The 24563-nt window shown below is 44.4% G+C and overlaps 1 protein-coding gene across 5 annotated transcripts in view; it reads left to right on the top strand.

The window, feature by feature from the left end:
- Nucleotides 1–21827, top strand: part of LOC119966538 (protein canopy homolog 1-like) — a 113276-nt gene extending 91449 nt beyond the window's left edge. For 4 of the 5 annotated variants that reach the window (XM_038798395.1, XM_038798394.1, XM_038798397.1 and 1 more), the window contains 3 exons: nt 18789–18995; nt 19346–19442; nt 21419–21827. In XM_038798395.1, the coding sequence (XP_038654323.1) occupies nt 18789–18995; nt 19346–19442; nt 21419–21462 (348 nt within the window). In that variant the 3' untranslated portion in view covers nt 21463–21827. Of the gene's footprint in view, nt 1–217; nt 276–7388; nt 7441–18788; nt 18996–19345; nt 19443–21418 lie in introns of those variants that run through there. The other variant, XM_038798398.1, reaches the window with a different exon arrangement.
- Nucleotides 21828–24563: the final 2736 nt, after the last annotated feature.

A 24563-nucleotide genomic window follows, 5' to 3' on the forward strand; every position in this document is an offset into this window, starting at 1 on the left:
TCCAATTGAGGGGCAAATTTTAGCATGACCAATCCACCTAGCCTGCACATCTTTGGGTTATGGGGGCAAAACCCACGGGGAGAATGTGCAAATTCCACACGGACAGTGACCCAGAGCCGGGGTTGAACCTGAGACCTCGGCGCCATGAGGCAGCAGGACTATCCCACTGCACCACCGTGCTGCCAATAGTAATATATGTCTAACTGTTGTAGTTCCAGCATCCGACCACCAGGTATGCAGGCAGATGTCCCCATGTGTTCCTGGAGAAGGTGTTGGTAAGGAGTTTGTAGCAGTTACATATTACTATTATTATAATAATCTTTATTATTGTCACACACAGGCTTACATTAACACTGCAGTGAGGTTACTGTGAAAATCCCCTCGTCGCCACACACAGGTGCCTGTTCGGGTACACTGAGGGGGAATTCAGAATGTTCAATTCACCTAACAAGCACGTCTTTCAGGACATGTGGGAGGAAACAGGGCACCCGGAGGAAACCCACAAAGATACAGGGAGGCCTCCTGCGTGGGGACCTTCCTCCGGGCCCTCGCCACGGCAGCACTCCCATCCCCACCTAAAACACACTCCAGCAGCCCGGTGGTGATAGCCACCATCCAATCCTGGAACCAACTGCGGCAGCAATTTGGCCTGACCAAAATGTCAGACAAAGCTCCCATCTGCAACAATCATAGGTTCACACTAGCATTGACTGACGCCACCTTCAAAAGGTGGGGGCAGGACAGAGGGACACTGACAGTCAGGGACCTATACACGGACGGCAGGATCGCAATACTGGACGAACTGACAGAGAAATTTCAGCTAGCCAGGGGGAACGAGCTAAGGTATCTGCAGCTTAAAAACTTCCTACGAAAGGAGACAAGGACGTACCCACAACCGCCTGCGACAGACACTGCTGGAAGAACTACTGACGCAAGCATACTAGACAAAGGAAACTGTAGTGACATGTGTGACCGACTGATAGAAAGGGCCGACACCGTACTGGACGCAACAAGAAAGAAATGGGAGGATGACCTGGGGATTGAGATAGGGTGGGGACTCTGGAGCGAAGCACTGCATAGGGTCAACTCCACCGCCACGTGCGCAAGGCTCAGCCTGACGCAGCTAAAAGTGGTACATAGAGTCCACTTAACAAGAACCCGTATGAGTAGGTTCTTCCCGGAGGTGGAGGATAGATGTGAACGGTGCCAAGTAGGCCCGGCCAACCACGCCCACATGTTCTGGTCTTGCCCCAGACTTGTGGAGTACTGGACAGCCGCCTTTGAGGCAGTGTCCAAAGTGGTGGGGGTGAAGGTGGAGCCATGCCTGAAAGTGGCGGTCTTCGGGGTCTCGGACGAGCCAGATCTATTCCTGGGGAGGAGGGCGGACGCCCTTGCCTTTACCTCCCTGATTGCCCGCCGTAGAATCCTGTTGGCTGGCGGTCAGCAGCACCACCAGAGCTGCAGACTGGCTGTCCGACCTCTCGGAATCTCTCCAAATGGAGAAAATCAAATTCGCCATCTGAGGGTCAGACGACGGCTTCCACAGAACGTGGGAGCCATTCACGCGACTGTTCCGGGACCTGTTTGTGGCCAATGAGCAAGAGGAAGAATAGCCAGGTAGCCAAAAATCAGGGGAAAGTAGCCAAGGCATGAAAGGGAGAGAAGGGGGGGGGGGGGGAGAAAGGGGAGAGAGGAGGAGGGGGAGAAAGGAGAGCGCGAAGAGGAGGGGGAGAAAGGAGAGCGCGAAGAGGAGGGGGAGAAAGGAGAGCGCGAAGAGGAGGGGGAGAAAGGAGAGCGCGAAGAGGAGGGGGAGAAAGGAGAGCGCGAAGAGGAGGGGGAGAAAGGAGAGCGCGAAGAGGAGGGGGAGAAAGGAGAGCGCGAAGAGGAGGGGGAGAAAGGAGAGCGCGAAGAGGAGGGGGAGAAAGGAGAGCGCGAAGAGGAGGGGGAGAAAGGAGAGCGCGAAGAGGAGGGGGAGAAAGGAGAGCGCGAAGAGGAGGGGGAGGAAAGGAGAGCGCGAAGAGGAGGGGGAGAAAGGAGAGCGCGAAGAGGAGGGGGAGAAGGGAGAGACGCGAAGAGGAGGGGGAGAAAGGAGAGCGCGAAGAGGAGGGGGAGAAAGGAGAGCGCGAAGAGGAGGGGGAGAAAGGAGAGCGCGAAGAGGAGGGGGAGAAAGGAGAGCGCGAAGAGGAGGGGAGAAAGGAGAGCGCGAAGAGGAGGGGGAGAAAGGAGAGCGCGAAGAGAGGGGGGAGAAGGGAAGCGCGAAGAGGAGGGGGAGAAAGGAGAGCGCGAAGAGGAGGGGGAGAAAGGAGAGCGCGAAGAGGAGGGGGAGAAAGGAGAGCGCGAAGAGGAGGGGGAGAAAGGAGAGCGCGAAGAGGAGGGGGAGAAAGGAGAGCGCGAAGAGGAGGGGGAGAAAGGAGAGCGCGAAGAGGATGGGGAGAAAGGAGAGGCGAAGAGGAGGGGGATAAAGGAGAGCGCGAAGAGGAGGGGGAGAAAGGAGAGCGCGAAGAGGAGGGGAGAAAAGGAGAGCGCGAAGAGGAGGGGAGAAAGGAGAGCGCGAAGAGGAGGGGGAGAAAGGAGAGCGCGAAGAGGAGGGGGAGAAAGGAGAGCGCGAAGAGGAGGGGGAGAAAGGAGAGCGCGAAGAGGAGGGGGAGAAAGGAGAGCGCGAGAGGAGGGGGATAAAGGAAGGCGCGAAGAGGAGGGGGAGAAAGGAGAGCGCGAAGAGGAGGGGGAGAAAGGAGAGCGCGAAGAGGAGGGGGAGAAAAGGAGAGCGCGAAGAGGAGGGGGAGAAAGGAGAGCGCGAGAGGAGGAGGGGGAGAAAGGAGAGCGCGAAGAGGGGAGGGGGAGAAAGGAGAGCGCGAAGAGGAGGGGGAGAAAGGAGAGCGCGAAGAGGAGGGGGAGAAGAGGAGAGCGCGAAGAGGAGGGGAGAAAGGAGAGCGCGAAGAGGAGGGGGAGAAAGGAGAGCGCGAAGAGGAGGGGGAGAAAGGAGAGCGCGAAGAGGAGGGGGAGAAAGGAGGGCGCAAGAGGAGGGGGAGAAAGGAGAGCGCGAAGAGGAGGGAGAAAGGAGAGCGCGAAGAGGAGGGGGGGGAGAGCGCGAAGAGGAGGGGGAGAAAGGAGAGCGCGAAGAGGAGGGGGAGAAAGGAGGCGCGAAGAGGAGGGGGAGAAAGGAGAGCGCGAAGAGGAGGGGGAGAAAGGAGAGCGCGAAGAGGAGGGGGAGAAAGGAGAGCGCGAAGAGGAGGGGGGGAGAAAGGAGAGCGCGAAGAGGAGGGGGAGAAAGGAGAGCGCGAAGAGGAGGGGGAGAAAGGAGAGCGCGAAGAGGAGGGGGAGAAAGGAGAGCGCGAAGAGGAGGGGGAGAAAGGAGGCGCGAAGAGGAGGGGGAGAAAGGAGAGCGCGAAGAGGAGGGGGAGAAAGGAGAGCGCGAAGAGGAGGGGGAGAAAGGAGAGCGCGAAGAGGAGGGGGAGAAAGGAGAGCGCGAAGAGGAGGGGGAGAAGGAGAGCGCGAAGAGGAGGGGGAGAACAGGAGAGCGCGAAGAGGAGGGGGAGAAAAGGAGAGGCGCGAAGAGGAGGGGGAGAAAGGAGAGCGCGAAGAGGAGGGGGAGAAAGGAGAGCGCGAAGAGGAGGGGAGAAAGGAGAGCGCGAAGAGGAGGGGGAGAAAGGAGAGCGCGAAGAGGAGGGGGAGAAAGGAGAGCGCGAAGAGGAGGGGGAGAAAGAGAGCGCGAAGAGGAGGGGGAGAAAGGAGAGCGCGAAGAGGAAGGGGAGAAAGGAGAGCGCGAAGAGGAGGGGGGTGGGTACTATGTATGCTTGGAATGGTGAATTTTGTGGGAACGTTCATCCCCAACTTGGCCTCAAAAACAGTGCACTTCAGGAATTTAATAAGGAAGGCTGTTCCTTTTGAATGGATTGAGACAGTGGTCTAAGCTGAAAAATGTATTGAACACCACATTAGTTTTAGCATTCTTTGACCCAGCAAAGAACACAAAGATATCGAGTGATGCCAGCCAGAATAGGCTAGGAGCAGTTTTGGCTACAAGAATACGCTGACGAGACATGGCAACCTGTAACATACGCATCCAGGACAATGCCAGAAACTAAGAAACGGTATGCTCAAATCGAGAAAGAATGACTCGGACTATGGGAATTGAAAAATTCCACAATTAGGACCTGACAATGTTCACTGTGGAGACCAATCATAGACCACTAAGTGTCCATTATTCAAAAGAAACTAAGTGAGATGTCACCTCGAATCCAGAGGCTAATCATGAAGCTACTGAGGTACGACTTCGATCTAGTGTATTTGCCTAGTGGCTGCGGATGCCCTTTCCAGAGCAACTGCCAATAAGGAGCGGACAGACATCTCTGAAATATTACAGGGAAAGTTCGATCTGGTGATGGAAATTCTACGTGTATCAGACAGCAAGTCCAGATTGATAAAGGCTGAGACAGATAAAGATGGAACCTTGCAGAAGGTAGTCCAGCATATGAGACAGTGATGGCCTCCAGACTCGTACTCCAAAGTTCTGGAACGTCAGGCACAAACTGAGCTACATCAATGACTTGGTGCTCAGGAAAAACAGAATAGTTATTCCACAATAATTACAGCACCTGATCCTCGCACAGATTCACGAAGGGCACTTGGGGATTGAGAAGTGCAAGAGGCGGGCCAGAGAATCAGTTTATTGGCCAGGTACCAATCAGGAGATTTAGCGAACAGTAGAACACTCTGAAACATGGCAAAGGTATCAGAAGCAACCCATGACTAAACGGGAGTTGGTCAATAAATTGGATGAAGGTCCAGTTTGATCTTTTTTTACCTGGATGGCACTGAATACATATTGTTGATTGATTACTACTCCAACTACCCAGAGGTAATGAAACTACCGAATTCCAGCAGTGCCAGTGTGATCTGATGTGCATAGGAAGTTTTTGCAGGCCATGGCGTACTGCAAATTGCCATGAGTGACAACAGTCCTTGCTTTGACAGTTGGGAGTGGCAGGATTTTGCTAGGAAATATGATTTAAAGCGCGTCACCTCCAATCTGCAGTACCCTCAATTCAGTGGGCAAGCAGAAAACTGGGTCCACATCGCTAAAACTCTGCACAAGAAGGCAATTGCTTCACACAGTGACCCATATCTAGCCCTGTTGGCATACCGTACCACACCACTGAGTAGTGGATTAGCTCCAGTTCAACGGCTAATGGATATAAAGCTGCGGACAACACTTCCCAGCATTCCTGAATAAAACTTAATACACCCATAATGCAAAAGATCACTGCTCAAAAGCAGAAACAAACACACTACTACAGCTGCTCCAGCAGAATGTTGGATGGTTTGGGACCAGATGATGCCATCAGGGTTGAGGCATCACGAGGATGGTCCATGACTGCCAAAGTCATAAGACAGGCAGGTCCCAACTCCTTTGTTGTTCTCACGGATCAAGGCTCAATATTGAGACACAATTTCAGAGCATTGCTAAAACTCAAGGCGAATCGACCATTTACTCTTCAATCAAGACTGGATGATGGGGTTGCTCCTCCTTGCATGCCTGAGACTACGCACACGGCTGTAGATATGCCGAACATTGAAGCATCCAATGAACAAGTTGGCATAATGGAAAATTATCAGATTACCTCGTCTTCACCTTAAGCACTGCGACGGTCCATCAGGGTTCGAAGGCAGCCTGATTAGACTTAATTTATGAACATCACCAGCCTGATTATTTGAATGTATACAGAGTGAAATCAACACTGTTAGTAAAAATGTATATACTTTGAAGCTACAAATGCACCTAAAGAAAAAAAGCATTTCCAAAGAAAGGGGAATGTGGTGATAAGTCAATTTGTCATCTGTATGTAAATAATAATATATGTATAACTGTTCAAGCATCTGACCAGGTGGTGAGTATGCAGGCAGTGACCCGTACACACCATGTATTCCAAGATAAGTTGGTAGTAAGGAGTTTGTAGCAGTCGCATATTAGAGTAGCTCTGTAGTATCTTAGTGTTAGACCATTACTTACAACTGTATTAATCTTATACATTTTAGTAATTTGTTAGTGGAGTGTTAGTAATACATAACTCTTATAAAACAGTCTAATGTTCTTTGTTCACACTACAATATCAAAGTTAAACATCAGCCCAATCAAAGAGCATTACTGTGAGGGCAAGGGAGAAGGACAGTGAATAGGAGGCACTTGGGACGCAGCTTGGAAGAGGGAAGGTGGCTTGGGGGAATGTAGCGAGGGCTTGCAGGGGAGGGGGTTGGTGATAAATAGGAAGTGGTGAGAGTTTTGGGCTGGGATGGCAAGCACGAGATGCCGAGGGCTTGGGAGTGGTTGGTAAGTGGGAGGCAACAAGGTCTCTGGACAGTGGTGAGAAGCAGCAGGCGCAGTAGCTCAGGAGATGGGCGGCAAGGAGAGGATGACGATGGGCAACTGGTGGGGCAGTGGGTGGAACGGTGCATGTGCCAATGGGTATGTGGGGAACAGTTCTGTTCAGCGGAAGGAGTTAGTGATTTAGCATAACAAGAGCGTGGTCCTAATATTGTCCCCTGGGAGAACCTTCTGCGTGCTTTTCTCCCATCAAAAAAGCGTTAATTGGGCAGCATGTGGCGCAGTGATTAGCACTGCTGCCTCACGGTGCTGAGGACCCAGGTTCGAAATCGGCTCTGGGTCACTGTCTGTGTGGAGTTTGCACATTCTCCCCGTGTTTGCGTGGGTTTTGCCCCCACAACCCAAAAGATGTGCAGGGTAGGTGGATTGGCCATGCTAAATTTCCCCTTAATTGAAAAAAATGAATTGGGTACTCCAATTTTTAAAAAGCATTATTTCACCAATTCTTCCCCCTCCTATCCCTTAGTCAATTATACACAGGAGTTGCCATTGTCCCTTTAATAACATATGTTTCTATTGTCTGAATAACTGCTATTAGGCAGCGTTTTGAGTGTCCACATATATTCCTCTCTTGTTACTTCATCAAAGAACAGAATCCAGTTAGTTGGACATAATTTGCCATTAATTAATCTATGTAGGCTGGCCCCTATGCTTCGCTACATGAGAATTAATTTTGTCTTGACAATTGTCTCTAGCAGTTTTCCCATTGCTAAACTGATTGGCCGATAGTTTTTTAAAATAATTTTTTAAAAAAGAGTATCCAAATCCTTTTTCCAATTAAGGGGCAATTTAGCGTGACTAATCCAACTACCCTGCACATTTTTTTGGGTTGTGGGGTGAGACCCATGCAGACACGAGGAGAATGTACAAACTCCACACTTAGTGACCTGGGATCGAACCCAGGTCCTCGGTGATGTGAGGTAGTAGTGCTAACCACTGTGCCACCCTGCCACCCCTCTAATTGGGCAATAGTTATCAGATTGATCTTCCTTTTTGTTTTGAACAGGTGTGTAAAATTTGCAATCCTCCAGTGTCCTGAAACTACTCCAATAACCAAGGTAGAAACTTTCTTATCTTGTTTGTTCTGTCAATCCTGTGAGCAGTGTCACAGGAGAGCTACACAACTTTTAGTGCTGACGAAAATGGAAACTTTATTTACATTGATTTGCCGTATATCAGTCAGTGATTTTTATTGTTGAAAGATGGAAAGGCCATAAAGTAGAAATTTTTGCTGTCAATAAACATTTTATTTATCAATTTATTCCATTCTCCTACCAACTTCCTTCTATATTAGCAGAACATGAAATATCCAGTTCCGTTAGATACAATAAAATAATTGGTTTTCTTTTACCATGTATTTTCAAATCCTTCTTCACCAATTCGAGTGGGTGGGAGTGAGGGGAAATTTGCTTTCATGAGTCTCCTAGTTCTTTTAATTTTGTATTTTATCTATCGCATATGTAAATACTTCTAAAGATTTTTTGGTACAAAACTGAAAGTGCCTCATTTGTATCATTCTCTAGATATGACTACTACTCTACTTATGACTACTACTCTACTTTGGTATTATATATTTAAATCAGCAGATCACATCTCCAAATATTAATTGCTCATCAACCATGGAGCTCTTATCTTCCTTAGCTAGATATACAGCAGCAGCTTGTACTTCTCCATGGTAGATATGTATATTTCAGAATATTTTTAAAAATAAATTTTTAGAGTACCAATTAAGGGACAATTTAGCGTAGCCAATCCATCTACCCTGCACATTTCTGGGTTGTGGGGGTGAGACCCACGCAGACACGGGGAGAATATTCAAACTCCACATGGACAGTGGACCGGGATTGAACCCAAGTCCTCAGTGCCATAGGCAGCAGTGCTAACCACTGTGCCGCTGTGCTGCCCTATTTCAGAGAATATTAACAAATGATATTGAATTTAAAGCAAGGCTAATATTTAGTGGTTGTTTGCATTTATTTCTGAAGGTTGTAACTTTCAAATCACTGGTGTAGGTAAGGAATCCAGCAGAAGAAAATACTTCACATTACTGTCAGGAGAGGTGGCTGAGAGAGAGAGAAAGTGGAGAGTAGGGGAAGGAATGAGTACGCTGGTCAATCTGGTGTGTTCTGGAAGCCTCCTTGGTAATTCAAGAATTACACCAGCCATGGTATGGAAGCAAATCACTTTCCCCTCTGGTGAGAATTGACGTATATAACCTGTGGGAGCGCAATGTGTGTAGAATTTTTTTAATAAACAAAACTAAGTTCCTACTAATTGTTCAGTCTGCTGTTGCAAGGCTGTGGCTGCAAGTCATTTTGACTGAACACATCTGTCAGTGTCTTAAACTAGCTGATTGTCACTGGAAAGAAACTTTCCAAACTACAATACAGATGGTATATGGAGATACATACGAGTTAGGAACAGTAGGCACTCGAGCCTACTCCACAATTCAATAAGGTCGTGGCTGACCTGACTGTAACCTCCTGCCATCCCCTAGCAATCTTCCAGTCTCTTGTTTATCAAGAATCTTCTACCTCTGCCTTGAAAATATTCAAAGTCTCCCTTTTTGAGGAAGGAAGTTCCAAAGACTCACTACCCACAGAGAAATAAACTCAGAAATAGACATCTCGGTCTGAAATGAGTAACCCCTTATTTTTAAACAGTGGCCCCAGTTCTAGATTTTCCCACAAGAAGCAACACCTGCTCCACATGGACTATGTCAAGACCCCTCAAGATAAAGTCACCTCTTACCCTTCTAAAATTCATGAGGTGGAGATGCCGGCGTTGGACTGGGGTGAGCACAGTAAGAAGTCTGATAACACCAGGTTAAAGTCCGACAGGTTTGTTTCAAACACTAACTTTCGGAGCACTGCTCCTTCCTCAGGTGAACTCGGCATCAGCACCAGCAGCAACCAAGCCTCCCCCGGCACCTTTGTAGAAAACAATACAGGGAAATCTATTGTCAACTTGTCGGACTACATCCTTCAACCAGACGAAATTGAATTCCTCAGCAGAGAGCACAATTTCTGGACCACCACCAAAATGGGCCCCATCAGTCTCGCGGCAGATACGGAGGAATTCATCAGGCGAATGAGGCTCCGGGAATTCATCCACAGACCCCAAGAGGCCGACAGCGAACCCAAGGAGACTACTAATGAACCGGGACAGCAGACCGAAAGATCTGCAGTGCGGCAACCGAAGAGGAAAGAGTTGCATTGGACCCCTCCGGAAGGCTGCTGCCCTAGACTCGACATGTATGCTCAAGCCGACAAGAGTCGCGTCAATCCCAGATTCATCAGTCACATTCATTTTTTTTGTTTTATAAATGTTTTTTATTGAGTTTTCATATTTTATATATGACAAATTACAAATTATTAGAGAGAGAGAAAAAAAAAAGAAAACACAAAAATTTAACATGAATATTTACAGGTAAGCATCTTCATAACAACAATTGTGGCCGCCCCCTTTAACCAGCATACATATTTTACATTCCCCAATATGGCCGAGGCACATGTTTATAGGCATTTATTTATAGTTTGGTTTTGGGCCTTGGCTTGCCATCAAACGCCTGTAACCCCCCCCGGCTACCTTCCCCCGATTCCCGTCCATTTTCCCCTGGTTCTTGGCCACCCGACTATTCTTCCTCATGTATGTTGGCCACAAACAGGTCCCGGAACAGTTGCATGAATGGCTCCCACGTTCTGTGGAAGCCGTCGTCCGACCCTCGGATGGCGAATTTGATTTTCTCCATTTGGAGAGATTCCGAGAGGTCGGACAGCCAGTCTGCAGCTCTGGGCGGTGCTGCTGACCGCCAGCCAAACAGGATTCTACGGCGGGCGATCAGGGAGGCAAAGGCAAGGGCGTCCGCCCCTCCTCCCCAGGAATAGATCTGGCTGGTCTGAAACCCCGAAGACCGCCACTATCGGGCATGGCTCCACCCTCACCCCCACCACTTTGGACATAGCCTCGAAGAAGGCTGTCCAGTACTCCACAAGTCTGGGGCAAGACCAGAACATGTGGGCGTGGTTGGCCGGGCCTCTTTGGCACCGCTCACATCTGTCCTCCACCTCCGGGAAGAACCTACTCATACGGTTTCTCGTTAAGTGGGCTCTATGTACCACTTTTAGTTGCGTCAGGCTGAGCCTTGCGCACGTGGAGGTGGAGTTGACCCTATGCAGTGCTTCGCTCCAGAGTCCCCACCCTATCTCCATCCCCAGGTCGTCCTCCCATTTCCTTCTTGTTGCGTCCAGTACGGTGTCGTCCCTATCTACCAGTCGGTCATACATGTCACTAAAGTTCCCTTTCTCTAGGATACTTACGTCCAGTAGGTCTTCCAATAGTGGCTGTCGTGGCGGTTGTGGGTACGTCCTTGTCTCCTTTCGTAGGAAGTTTTTGAGCTGCAGGTACCGTAGCTCGTTCCCCCCAGCTAGCTGAAATTTCTCTGTCAGTTCGTCCAGTGTTGCGATCCTGTCGTCCGTGTATAGGTCCCTGACTGTCAGTGTCCCCCTGTCCTGCGTCCACCTTTTGAAGGTGGCGTCAGTCAGTGCTGGTTTGAACCTATGGTTGTTGCAGATGGGAGCCTTGTCCGACATTTTGTACAGGCCAAATTGCTGCCGCAGTTGGTTCCAGGATTGGAGGGTGGCTGTCACCACTGGGCTGGTGGAGTGTTTTTTGGGTGGGGCTGGGAGTGCTGCCGTGGCGAGGGCCTGGAGGGAGGTTCCCATGCAGGAGGCCTCCTCCGCACGCACCCACTCGGCTTCTGGCTCCTGGATCCATCCCCTTACTCGCTTGGCTGTTGCCGCCCAGTGGTAGAATTGTAGATTCGGGAGGGCTAGCCCCCCCCCCTGGATTTTGTTTTTTGTATGACCTTCTTTGGGATCCTAGCATTTTTACCCCCCCCATACGAACGCCATGATATGTTTGTACAGCGCTTTGAAAAAGGCCTTGGGGATGTAGATCGGAATGGATCTATACAGGAAGAGGAACCTGGGCAGTACGTTCATTTTGATCGTCTGGACTCTCCCCGCGAGGGAGAGCGGGGAGTGTGATCAGTCGCATTCATAAGACAGCCCCGAATGTCACCCAAGCACAATGCAATGCCACCCGCGCTCTCAAGACCAACTGCAACATCGTCATCAAACCAGCATACAAAGGAGGGGCCACCATCATGCTGAACAGAACAGACTACTGCAGAGAAATATACTGACAACTCAACAACCAGGAACACTACAGACAGTTACCCGCAGATCCGACCAAGGAACACATCTGCCAACTCAACAGACTGATCAAGACCTTGGATCCAGACCGTGGGAGCCACATCCCACATACTCCCCGCATTGGAGATCTCTACTGCCTCCCGAAAATACACAAGGCCAACACACCAGGCCGTCCTTTTGTTTCAGGCAATGGGACCCTGTGTGAGAACCTCTCTGGCTATATCGAGGGCATCTTGAAACCCATCGTACAAGGTTCGCCCAGCTTCTGTCGCGACACGACGGACTTCCTACAGAAACTCAGCACCCATGGACCAGCTGAACCAGGAACATTCCTTGTCACAATGGACGTCACGGCACTCTACACCAGCATCCCCCATGATGACGGCATTGCTGCAACAGCCTCAGTACTCAACACTGACAGCTGCCAATCTCCAGATGCAATTCTGCAACTCATCCGCTTCATTCTGGATCACAACATCTTCGCCTTCGACAACAAGTTCTTCATCCAGATGCAAGGAACAGCCATGGGGACCAAATTTGCACCTCAATATGCCAACATCTTCATGCACAAGTTTGAACAAGACCTCTTCACCACATAGGACCTTCAACCGACATTATACACCAGATACATCAATGACTTTTTCCCCTTTGGACCCACGTCAAAGAATCATGAAACGACTAAATTATGACATCAATAAGTTCCATCCCACCATCAGCCACACCATGGACAACTCTCCAAAATCAGTTGCATTCTTGGACACACTCTCCTCCATCAAGGACGGTCACCTCAGCACTTTGCTTTACCGCAAGCCCTCGGATAACCTCACGATGCTCCACTTCTCCACCTTCCACCCTAAACACGTTAAAGAAGCCATCCCATATGGACAAGCCCTCCGTATACACAGGATCGGCTCAGACGAGGAGGAGCTTAACAGACATCTACAGACGCTGAAAGATGCCCTTGTAAGTACAGGATATGGCACTCGACTCATCGATCAACAGTTCCAACGCGCCACAGCAAAAAAACGCACCGACCTCCTCAGAAGACAAACACGGGACACAACTGACAGAGTACCCTTCATCATCTAGTACTTTCCCGGAGCGGAGAAACTACGACATCTTCTTTTGCGGCCTTCAACACATCATCGATGAAGATGAACATCTTGCCAGGGTCATCCCCACACCCCCAACACTTGCCTTCAAACAACCGCGCAACCTCAAACAAACCATTCTTTGCAGCAAACTACCCAGCCTTCAGAACTGAGACCACGGCACCACACAACCCTGCCATGGCAATCTCTGCAAGACGTGTCAGATCATTGACATGGATACCACCATTACACGTGAGAATACCACCCATCAGGTACGCGGTACGTACTCGTGCGACTCGGCCAATGTTGTCTACCTCGTACGCTGCAGGAAGGGATGTCCCGAAGCGTGGTACATTGGCGAGACCATGCAGACGCTGCGACAACGAATGAACGGACATCGCGCGACAATCACCAGGCAGGAATGTTCCCTTCCAGTCGGGGAACCCTTCAGCAGTCAAGGGCATTCAGCCTCTGATCTCCGGGTAAGCGTTCTCCAAGGTGGCCTTCAGGACGCGCGACAACGCAGAATCGCTGAGCAGAAACTAATAGCCAAGTTCCGCACATGAGTACGGCCTCAACCGGGGCCTGGGATTCATGTTGCATTACATTCATCCCCCACCATCTGGCCTGGGCTTGTGAAATCCTACCAACTGTCCTGGCTTGAGACAATTCACACCTCTTTAACCTGGGGTTACCCCATCTCTGGATCTGTAAAGACTCTATTACCTGCAAATGCTCGAATTCTAAGCATTGTCTGGCATCTTTGAATTTGTCTATATATATGTTTCTGGAACATACCTCTTCATTCATCTGAGGAACGAGCAGTGCTCCGAAAGCTAGTGTTTGAAACAAACATGTTGGACTTTAACCTGGTGTTGTAAGACTTCTTACTCTTCTAAAATTCAGCAGATACAAGCCTAGCCTCTCCAATCCTTCTCTGAAGGCAACCCGCTCATTCCTGGTATTAGTTTAGTAAACCTTCTATGAATTGCTTCTAATGCATTTACATATTTCCTTAAATAAGCCAATACTGCAGACGTGGTCCCATCAGTGTCCTGTTGAACTGGAGAATAATCTCCTTCCTTTTACATTCAATTTGCCTCACAATAAATGATAACACACTATTAGCTTTTCTAATTGCTTGTTTTATCTGCATACTAGCCTTTTGTGTTTCATGCACTCTGACACCAAGATCTCTCTGCACTTCAGAGCTCTGCAATCTCTCACCATTTAGATAATAAGCTTTTTCATTCTTCCTGCCAAAATGGAGAATTTCACATCCCCACATCATACTCCCATTTGCCCTCTCACTTATTTAACTTCTCTATGTCCCTTTCTAGTCTCTTTATGTCCTCTTCACAATTTACTTACCTACCTATCTTTGTGTCATCAGCAAATTTATTTTCTGCCTTATCTTCTGACGTGTCACCTGTCTTTTCACAATTATATGCTTTTTCTTTAAGTTTGATACTGCTGTTCAATTTTTTAGTTAACTGTGGATGGTGGGTCCTCCCCATGAAATTATTCTTTAAGTTGGAATGAATCTATTCTGTGTATTCTGAAATATCTCTTTAAATGTCTGCCACCGCGTCTCTATTGACCTAGGTGATTTTCACAGTAACTTCATTGTAGTAATAATGTAAGCCTACTTGTGACAATAGTAAAGATTATTATTATGTAACTCCATTTGCCAATTCACTTCAGCTAGCTTTGCTTTTATTTCCACTTCATTGCCCTTATTTACGTATAAAATACTAGCCTCTGACCCTCTGTTGTCTTCCCCCAAACTGAACGGAAAATGCAGTCATGTTATGATTTCAGCTCCCTCGGGATGTCTTCACTAGGAGGTTATCAATTAATCTTATCTTGTTGCACAATACCAGGTCTAATATAGCCTGCTCAATGGTTGGCTTTGAATGTGCTGTTCTGAGAAACTATCCCAAAATCATTCTATAAACCCCTCGTGTTCATCTGAATGTTTCAGTCTATATGTTGATTAATATCCACCATGATTATCACATATCTTTCAGACATACTCCCATTATTTCCTCCTTAATACTCTGTTCTACCATGTAATTACAGTTAGGAGTCCTGTATACCATTCCCATAAAGAGCTTCTTGCCGTTATCATTTCTCATCTCAACCGACACCGCTTCTGCATCCTGGTTTCCTGTACTTGAGTCATCCCTCTCTAAAGCACTAATGCCATCATTAATTAGCTGAGACCTCCTCCACCTTCCTAAAACGTGTTACCTTCAATATTCAGGTCCCAATTGATGTCAACATGCAGCATGTCTGTATTGGTCATCAGATTGTACTTATTTGTTTCTGTTCACTATCAGTTCATCTGTTTTGGTTTGAATGCTATGCGCATTCAGCTAGAAAGCCTATAGTGTTGTCTTTTATTATTTTGTAACCCCTAGCCTTGATTGCTGCTTTACTCTTAGGTTTGTACTCCCAATCCGTTCCTCACATGTTCTGAATATCGTTTCCCATATTAATACCTTTCTCTGGCCTTGTTTCCACTCTTCGGTTTACCCCAACTTCTCTCTTGCCGTCTGTTTGAAACCCTCTCTACGTATTGTATCCTCTCTAACCCTAATATTGTAGATATCCGGCTCACTAGAACCCCAGTCGCAGCATTGTTCAGGTGTGGAGCAGCGCCCCACGAACCGGAATACACTTCTCCTACACTTGTCTTTGAGCCATGCATTTGTTTCTCTAACCTTATTTGTCCTATGTGAATTTGCACATGGCTCAGGTAATAACCCAGCGAACCTTTGAGATTGTGCCTTGTAATTTAGTGCCTATCGCCTCATACTCTCTCTTTGCAGAACCTCTATCCTAGTTCTACCTATATCATTGGTCCAACTGCACAAAACGATTGTTCGAGTAAAACTTCAAAACTATTTTTATGCAGTGCTGCTTTTTAAAGAAGAGTCTCCATCTGTCATATTTTACACTATTACCAGAAAAATATATTGCTGCTTAAAAAGATCTTCGTCCTATGATGGGTAAGTTCAGTGGAGTTTAATATGATATTCCATTTCACTTCATTCATAATGGAGTATTCATTGTCTGAACATTCCGCCTTTACTCATCCAAAACTTAAATCCAGTTTCGAGATAAAATGTGACCTTTGTAAATGCTCTTTATGTTGATCTAATTTTGCTCTGTGTAGGCACATTTGATTGTCCATTTGTTTTTTAAATGCTGCTATTTCCTGCAGGATCATCTTGACATCTTTGATGAGAAACTGCATTTATGTTAAATGCTCTCTTTATCAAACTTGAATATGTTGCTTCGGTTTTGTACGGATTTTTATGTAACTTACATAGATTAGTACAGCAGTTGTTTTTACTTGACTAAGTTACAGGGGCCATGTTCTCATGATCCTCTGTGACCAATATTAAAGCTTACTCACTGAATAATTGTCAAGTATACTCTGTGGAATTTTATTGTTCACCTTCAGTTTAAAAGAAATGACTTGAGGGGTTTCATTAAAAGGTGGCTGGAGGCTGAAGACTGACATCTGACAGTTACTATGTAAACCATGGGCAATATGTTTTTGATTTGTTTGGCCCTCACTGGGCTCATATTTCAAAGCATTTATAAGATTTGTTTGATGCGTAAACGGCATTAATTCTTTTTTCACATTTCTGTGTTCCAATCATGTTTCGTAGAGTAATGTTGTAATTTCTGAAGTTTAAATGGATGAACAAGGTTGCATATCAACTAAAGTGTATTGAAGTATGCTTAAATGTACTAAATTACAGGCAGTCTTAAGTTTAAAGAACACTTCCATCAGGTTAGCCATTATTTATTTTGGCCGGAGCAATTATCAAATTTGAATCGTATGCTTTCAGCTTTTTTAAAAAGCAGTAATTTTAGAGCAAATATGGATGTCTACCCAAAGTGCACACCAGTTATATTTAAACAATTGGGCTTGTAATTAACTTGCAAAAATTTTATTTTGACCAATTGCTACAGATAATCAGTGATATGTTTATTTTGTCTAAGTGTAATATATAGATTGAAACCAATGCTAAAATCTGACGTATCTTTGTATGTCATCTCAACCGATTCTTTGAATTCTGCATATGAAGAAATATTTGTGGTTACATTTTGTGGTTATGCATTTGTAGTGCTAACTTTTTTAGTAATTTATTCCCCTTAGTGGAGCACAGATTGTTTTCGATATCTAACTTCACATTTTGGTACAAAACATCTGAGGTTTACATTATTCTAAAGTCATGTACCCAACCATGAGTAGTAAACAGTGATCATAAAAATAAAATTTCAAAGATCTAAATGGGTGAAGTGTTTTGTTTCCATCTTGCAAGCAGGAAATAGTTAGCCCCCCCCCCCCGGCCATGTTCTAGGTTCCCGTATGTTCCAGGCAGTCACTCTTGTGTTTGTATCATATTTATTGGGATAAAGCAGTTTTCTTCCCCATAAAATTGTGTACATATGCAATTTCACTAGCAGTTTGGCTATCTTTATTTAAAAAATGCTTTTGTTATCCTGAAGGTGGGAATACACTCTTTTGTGTCTCAACACTGGAAAAATCCAAAGCACTTCACCTTTATCGCCTCTTTGCAGAGCATCAGTCTTATTTTTTAGTAAGATAAGAAACTTTTGTCCAAGCAGACAGGCAAAATTGATTGTGACTCTCTTCCATCACATTTTAATAATGGCAGTCTCTTCATTCTCATTTCAATGGCAGCTGCAAATTGCAGGGCAGTATCTCAGACATCTTTCTACTGGCAGAGGGCAATGTATGTGTGTTTTTCTTTCCCCTCCCCTCTGTCACACCAATAAATGCTTTTATGAACATGATGCATTTAAACTTCTGTGACTATGTTGAAAAGAAGTGCCCCCCCCCCCCCCCCCCCCCCACCCTCACAAAATGGTGGTTAGTTGCATGGATTTGTTACAAAGCCGCCAGCAAATTTGGTGTTGGTTATAATGTTGTATTATGCAGATGTAGCATAAAATGTCTAAATGTGCATATAGTTTCCCTACATTTTTCCAAAAACCTCTATCCGTGTTAGATTTTGCAAGCAAAGTTCAACAAAGATAAGTTGCGTCGTTCTGCTGAAATGATCATAAATCCAGTAATATGGAAGGAACATCTGAGCTAGCAACATTAGTCAGTAAATCACTTATTTTAATGTTTTAGGCACTGATGTATTTGCTTTGTGATCAGATGGCAGTGAAGCAAGGAGAAACCTTTTGTGTGAATGAACTGCTTATGTGAAAATGCATCCATAATGTAATCACTGGGACCGGAAGGGGCCATACTGTGTCTGAAAGGAGACAATGGAATCTGGCCATATCTACATTGCTGAAATCGAGTTCATCAGCGATTCAGCCCTTTGACTGCGGTTGTCATGCAAACTTCCTACTTTGATCAGTAGAGGGTGGAGGGAGGGACTCGCGTAGGCCTGCGGATGCATCTCTGCTGTTTACCCTGTACTTGGCTTCAATTGAAACTCTTCCGGAGAAAGCAACGGGGCACATTTTGCACCTTGACCTGTCTAGACAGTTAAAACTTTTTGTCCAGTTACCAAGGCAAAGGGCTATTTTGACCTCTTGTGCACTCTTTGTGGCGATTCACTCCAAGAACATAGGTGTCGACTGGAGTTTTTCTTAAATTTGGTGAAGGGGGGAGGAGATGAGACAATCCAGCAGCTATTATTCCAGGAATTGAAAACTGAGACTGTAGACCTGATTGACTTTTGGGCCTTGCTTTCCCCTCTGAATCCTGAACGAGGATTAAGCAGCTGCTGACAGGCAAATGAACAACGTCTGGGCTGACCAGTCATTGAATAAACTGGATATGTTGCTTCTCTAATTTAATTTCCTGAAATTAAGTTTGTTTTTGGCAAACTTGTTGGTGTTTTCCACAGGAAAATCTATTTGAAATGAACAAAATGGATAAAAGCAAATGCTGGGACATTTTTTCAAAGCCAAGAGTTGCATTGTAATTCTTAAGTCTTAAAACTGGCAGTCAGTCAGTTTGAGATTTCTTTTTTTTTCAAGAATACATAATGTAATGTTGTAGCATTGTTCACATGGTGCTCTGTTTTTCTACAGATTTCATATGCTCGGTCAGAGACCCATCTACTCGAACTCTTTGAAACTATATGTTCAAACATGGATGATTATGCACTGTATGTGGATCCAGAGACCCAGAAGAGGACTTATATGAGATTTGCTCCGAGGGATTCTGAGAAACTGGGTTCAGTAGATTTTAAGAATTTCAAGTTTGATCCTGAAAATTCAAAATCACTAAAGTTTGTGGTAAGGCTTTTTTAAATGTGTACAGACAGCTTTTACAGCAGAGGGCACTAGAACTTCAGCCCATGACACCGTCGTTGAAAATTATGCTACTGTTAGATAATTCATCACAAATAAGCAGGAAAATCCGCAGTTACAGAGTGGCAATTAGAAGGTGTGATCACATTTTGTAGTTTAATCTTCTGTTGTTCAACTGTGGAAATATTCCAATATGGTTTGTGCCATGTTGGTGTGATATAGGAAATAGAAAATGGCAGCAGGCAACAAAGAAACACCTATGGTTGCATGTGCTACATTTAACTCATTTTGATCGTTTTGCACTCTAATACCTTTTCTTAAATTCTGATCTTTAGTGTGAAGGTATAGTGGAAGAATACGAAGATGAAATAATTTCTCTATTCGCCCATGAGGCAGACCATGTGGCTGACAAGCTATGCAGCGAGAAATCAGGTACTGCACTGTATACTTCCTTTTTTCAGTTTCTTGTTGCTATGCTACATCGATGCCCTGGGGTGGGGAGTGTTGGGGGTGTGGGGAGTGGAGACGGGTGGAACCTTTAATCTGTTGAAAATAGCTTGGGTCGTTACTTTAACATGAAGTTTCTTCTGTAAAGGTACCATTAACCCAATGGAACTTTTGTTTAATTATTGATATTTATGTTCGTTCCGAAGATATACAGAAATGCTGTATGTTTCGCTAAATATATCCCACTGTTTGTGACTGGTTCCATTAGTATTCAGAAAAGCTGCCTTACTGAAAATCCCCTTTGCTGAAATGAGATTCTTTAGGGAATAAGTGGCTAAAATCTCAATTTTCTTTTGATTAGAGTCCATCGTTAAAAACTAATTTTTTTTTCCCAATCCATTGTACTGGTAATGAAAAGGTGATGTATCGTCATGTTCATTTCAAAATAATTAAAAGCTGCAAACCTTTAATTTCAGCAGTGCTTTTTACTTGATGTGGTTCTGGGACAGTAGTTTGTTTTTGCTAGTTCCAGAAGACGTTTCTTAAATGTCTTGCTAGTGCTACTGTTTTATTTCAAACTATGCTTGTATTGCCTTGGGGATCTAAACTATCCTTGAAATTTAGTTGTGTGTTTTGCGACTTAATTTTGACTGAAGATCCAGATCAGCTCACCACGATAGACAACACTAAACTTGGAGAAAATAATACAGCTTGGAAGGATCGGGTTCTTCTGCAAAATACCTTTGATTACTCCTAGATTGTTAGGGTTTCTAATTCAATGTGTATAAATGAGAAGGGAAATTGATGCATGTTTTTTGACAAACTACAGCAAACTGATCCCAAAAAAGGCTACAAGTACCATTGAGATGAAGAATGTGGTTCTGGGACAGTAGTTTGTTTTTGCTAGTTCAAGGATAGTTTGTAGTTAAGAATCCCCCACAACTGATTTGTCAAGCTGTTTACCTCAATGAGGTTAATTTTATATTAATTAGTAATATAATAGGAAGACATAAATAGTTGTCTATATAGTATCAGATGAGATTGTCAGTTCTTTTGGGTAAGCCTTGTGTTTGTTTCTATAAATGTTAATGTGTAGTTTATTTTGTGCCTTGTATGTTTAACAACCCAGTAAGTAACCATTGTAGACAGTAGGGTCCTTTCATCACCTGCATAGATGGAAGTCTAACTTTTTTTCAATAATATATATTTTGATCTCACAACAGACATCCACCAATAAATTTTAAACTACATCTGCAGATTTGGGCATATCTGGTAGTTTACAACTTCATTGAATTAAAATTACAAATTTGATTGCCCAACATCTTCCATATAAAATAGAAGCTAGTGTTAAGAGGCTTAGCAAGAATTTATTGCAAGAAAAGCAAATATGGGTTCCAGTTAGCTTTGAGATTTTTGCCTATTTTGAATTACCTTTGCGATATTGTATAGGTACTAGATTAGGAAGGTCTGTTTGCATCGTTATAATATGTTAACTATAGTGAATTATTTCTTTAAATGACATCAACAGATGTTGAATTTTGGAATGTTCGTAACAGGTGGTTGGAAGTGTTTTTTTCCCATTGTTTTCAGTGTAGCCTTTTGAATTAACTTTTCCTCTGATTTACTCAAAAAGGCTTCCTTGGCTTCAAACAATGGAATGTAATTTTAGACAAGTAGGAAAGTAGTCAAAAATATGACTACTTGGAATAAAACACTTAATGTAAGATATGTAATGAAATATGTACCCTTTTGCCTAAGATAAAGGAATATTGTTTTCACTATCCTTTCTAGTGGTATGTTTTTAAAATATCTCGGCATATTGTTCAAATCAACGTAACAGCTGAACTATTGTACCAGGTTAAAAGTATTGCTAGTTATTAGAATATTCATGAACTTTGATCAAAACCAAGAACTTGAAACATTTATCTATTTATTCATTTATCTTTTGCCCTCCCAACCAGAGATGTGTGATCCACCCAGCCAAACTCATCATCCTGATCTATAATCCTACAAAGAACAAAGTTGGAATGGAAGAATTCTAAAGGATAGCATCAACAGCTGGCAAATTTACACTGGACTAAGACTGCTGCCCTGAATTTGTTGTCTTCTCTTCAAAAACCATTAATTTGGATTTTTTTTATTATGTCTGTATCTTGTGATGATTTTAATCTGTTCTCATTTATTAAAGAGATTTTATAACCGAGTCATTTGGATGAAATTAATAGCTACCTTTGAAGATTTTTAGCTGAACAGGCGAATCAGAAAATAGCATGTACTAATTTTTCCCTCTTTTTGTCCAAATAAAGTGTACAACGATTTATTTTCAATTTTATACTCTATACTTCCAAATAAAATTATTCCAAATTGGTCGATTTGTTTTTGTTTTGTGTTAATTGTTAGGATTGAATTTTTGAACATGAATGAATTCAGCAACAAAAAATCAAACGGTCAATCTTACCCTCTAAAATTTAACTTTTGTGTTATGCTCAGATTGTTCTACAAACTTTGAAACTGGGTTTGAAGCTCCCTTTCCCTGGTTTCCTGTCCAACATTACAGAATTCTGATCACCGCAATGATTATCGCATCACACTGCTAGAAATCCTGGCACAATAAAATATAAATGTTCATTTTTCAATTCAAATTCTTCCATTGTCTTAGCTTCAGTTTATCCTAATTTGTAAGCATTTTTCTGATACGGTATCAGACTGAATCTGCAACGTGTTTATAGCACATTAATCGCATGGAATCATTTTTAATTTCGATGTTTATTCCAACACGGTTTTTTCCTGGTATATACAAATATTCTTTCAATTTCTAGCGTCTTTAAACTTAAATTATTCTTAAGTGATGGGTGAGGACGCGGTTGTGCTGTTGATTTTTGAAACATCCACATTACTTTCCCTCATTTGATGTGTTTTCAAGGACGCGCACATCTTTAGCGGGCATGAATTTTTTTTAATGCACTGCTCAATGAGTCAGAATAAAAGGAAGACAATGCGCAAGTGTCAGCAAATGTGTTTTTTATGTTCAAATCGATTACTTTTTAGCGGCTGTACAAGCAACTTTCGTTGTCACGTAGTGAAACCAAAGACCCCTTAAAACGTGGAGCTGCTGTCATTGGCTCCATAATTGTTTCTTTATAATGCTGAAATTGACACATAACCTGTGGTCATGAGGTCAGAGTCTTAGAGAATGTCCAGTTTAAACAGGAACTTTCGAATTTCGAAACCGCTGGGAAAGCTGAAAACTGATAAACGGGCCTGTTCAGCTGGTCCCAGCGATTTCCTGAAGTAAGTAAATGTTTATTGTGTAGGTACTCTGAATCATTTTTTTCTGATTTTAAAAAGCGGGGGAGTATTAACTTTGCCTACCCCCGTTTACATTTCGAATTTTACACGGCCCCATTAATAGTGTGAAGGTCCTTCAATTTTTTTTTCGTGGAGAGCACATACTTTGTAATTCAATGCAGAGTCCTGCTGGGAAATGTAAACTCGCGGGAGTTTCGCTCATGATGTCCCTTTTTAAAAGCGTATTTGACCACTAAGTTTCTCACCCCCCCCCCCCCCCCCCCCCAAACGAACTTTATGCGAGGACAAGAACTACCCATCTGTGATCATTCAGAATTACGCACTCGGATTTTGTTTATAAAGTTTTAAACGGCCTCCACGAGTGGTGCTTTTGTTTTGAGGGGGCTGGGGTCAGACTGACCATAGTCCAGGAACGCTTCCATTCTCCCAAATATTTGGGCGTTGGGGGGAGCTAAATATTTGTCGTGCCACTCGCGTTCACTGGGAAAGATTTTGTTTTCTTCGACTTCAAAACTGCATTTTCAGTCCGTGGTACTTGCAAATATTCTGCTCCCTGTATGATGTATTCTGATGGCTCTTGGTTTGCAAGTTCTGAGCAGAGGGTTTGTGTCGCTAAACCGCTCCTGAGAACGACTGCTGGTACAAGTTCTTGAGGAATGTACATTCGGAGAATGCATTTTTATATCATACAAATGGATTTCTATGTTAGGAATAAATTGGTTCTTTGGGCTAAAGCTTGGATTTTAGTCGAACTCTTTGCCCGCTCCCCAACCAAGACACTCAAATTTCCTTAGTTACTTTTCCCTGCTCTCTGGATGTATTTGGAACAATGATGATTATATTTCCGTCCACGTTGACTATAATAGTGAGTGCTGCACTGAAGCAGTCCTTGCCCATTGTACCAAGCTCCGGGATCAATAGTCTGCAACGACCCGGTGTGAAACCGGTGGAATGGACTCAGTTTGCCATCTGCAAACTGGATAGATAAATGCTCATTTCCTTCTGCTCGTATACGCCTTGGCAGGGGAGCTTAGCAAGGTCAGTGACACAGCTGCTAAGGCTTTGGTGGAAGAGTGGGAGTATCTTTCTTTAGACTGGCCTGGTCTGTATGAAGGACCATTTTGTAAAATTACCTAAATTCAATATCATTGAACCAGGAGGTCCACCTCAATCAGAACTGCAGCAAAGTGGTTCTCTACAGTCTGACAAAGTTCAGCCTCTGAGCTGCAGCATTAACTTGTATTCTAACAAGATTAAAATATATTTGTCCTGGGGATTAGCATACTTAAATCCCCCTTCCCCTTTTTGGTGCTGGCAGTTCTTTGATCTGTGTTGCATGGCAAGAGTCTGGCTTGGTCCTGGCCATCCGAGTGCCAAGTGTGAAATCGGCCTGATGTCATCCCTATTCTTCACTTTTACATCTTTCACCAGTTTAATTATATTTCCGCCACAAAAGACTGGCGCTTCATTGCATATTCAAGTTGGACAAGGAAGCATTAAAAAGTATGGGAGAAATAACTGTGGGGGGAGGGGGGATGGCTTTTGTGTTCAAGACAGCCAGTGAGACCCAAAAAAATACTTTCCTGCTATTTTCTCTCTTTCCCTTCCCCGCCCCCAACACACCCGAGCCCCTAATGTTTCGTCTTCTCCGCAAATGCGGGCTGCCGTAAAATAAAGGATATTTTAAGCTGGCCCGTTTTGGTCCTTGCCGAAACATTTTCAACCCACCGCCATTTGCCATACTTGATTGTGAAGTCTCTGGGGGGAATAATCCATTTTAGTTCATCGCCGCAGGTT

This window comes from Scyliorhinus canicula, chromosome 5 (assembly GCF_902713615.1).
Source record: "Scyliorhinus canicula chromosome 5, sScyCan1.1, whole genome shotgun sequence".
Taxonomy (NCBI): Eukaryota; Metazoa; Chordata; class Chondrichthyes; order Carcharhiniformes; family Scyliorhinidae; genus Scyliorhinus; species Scyliorhinus canicula.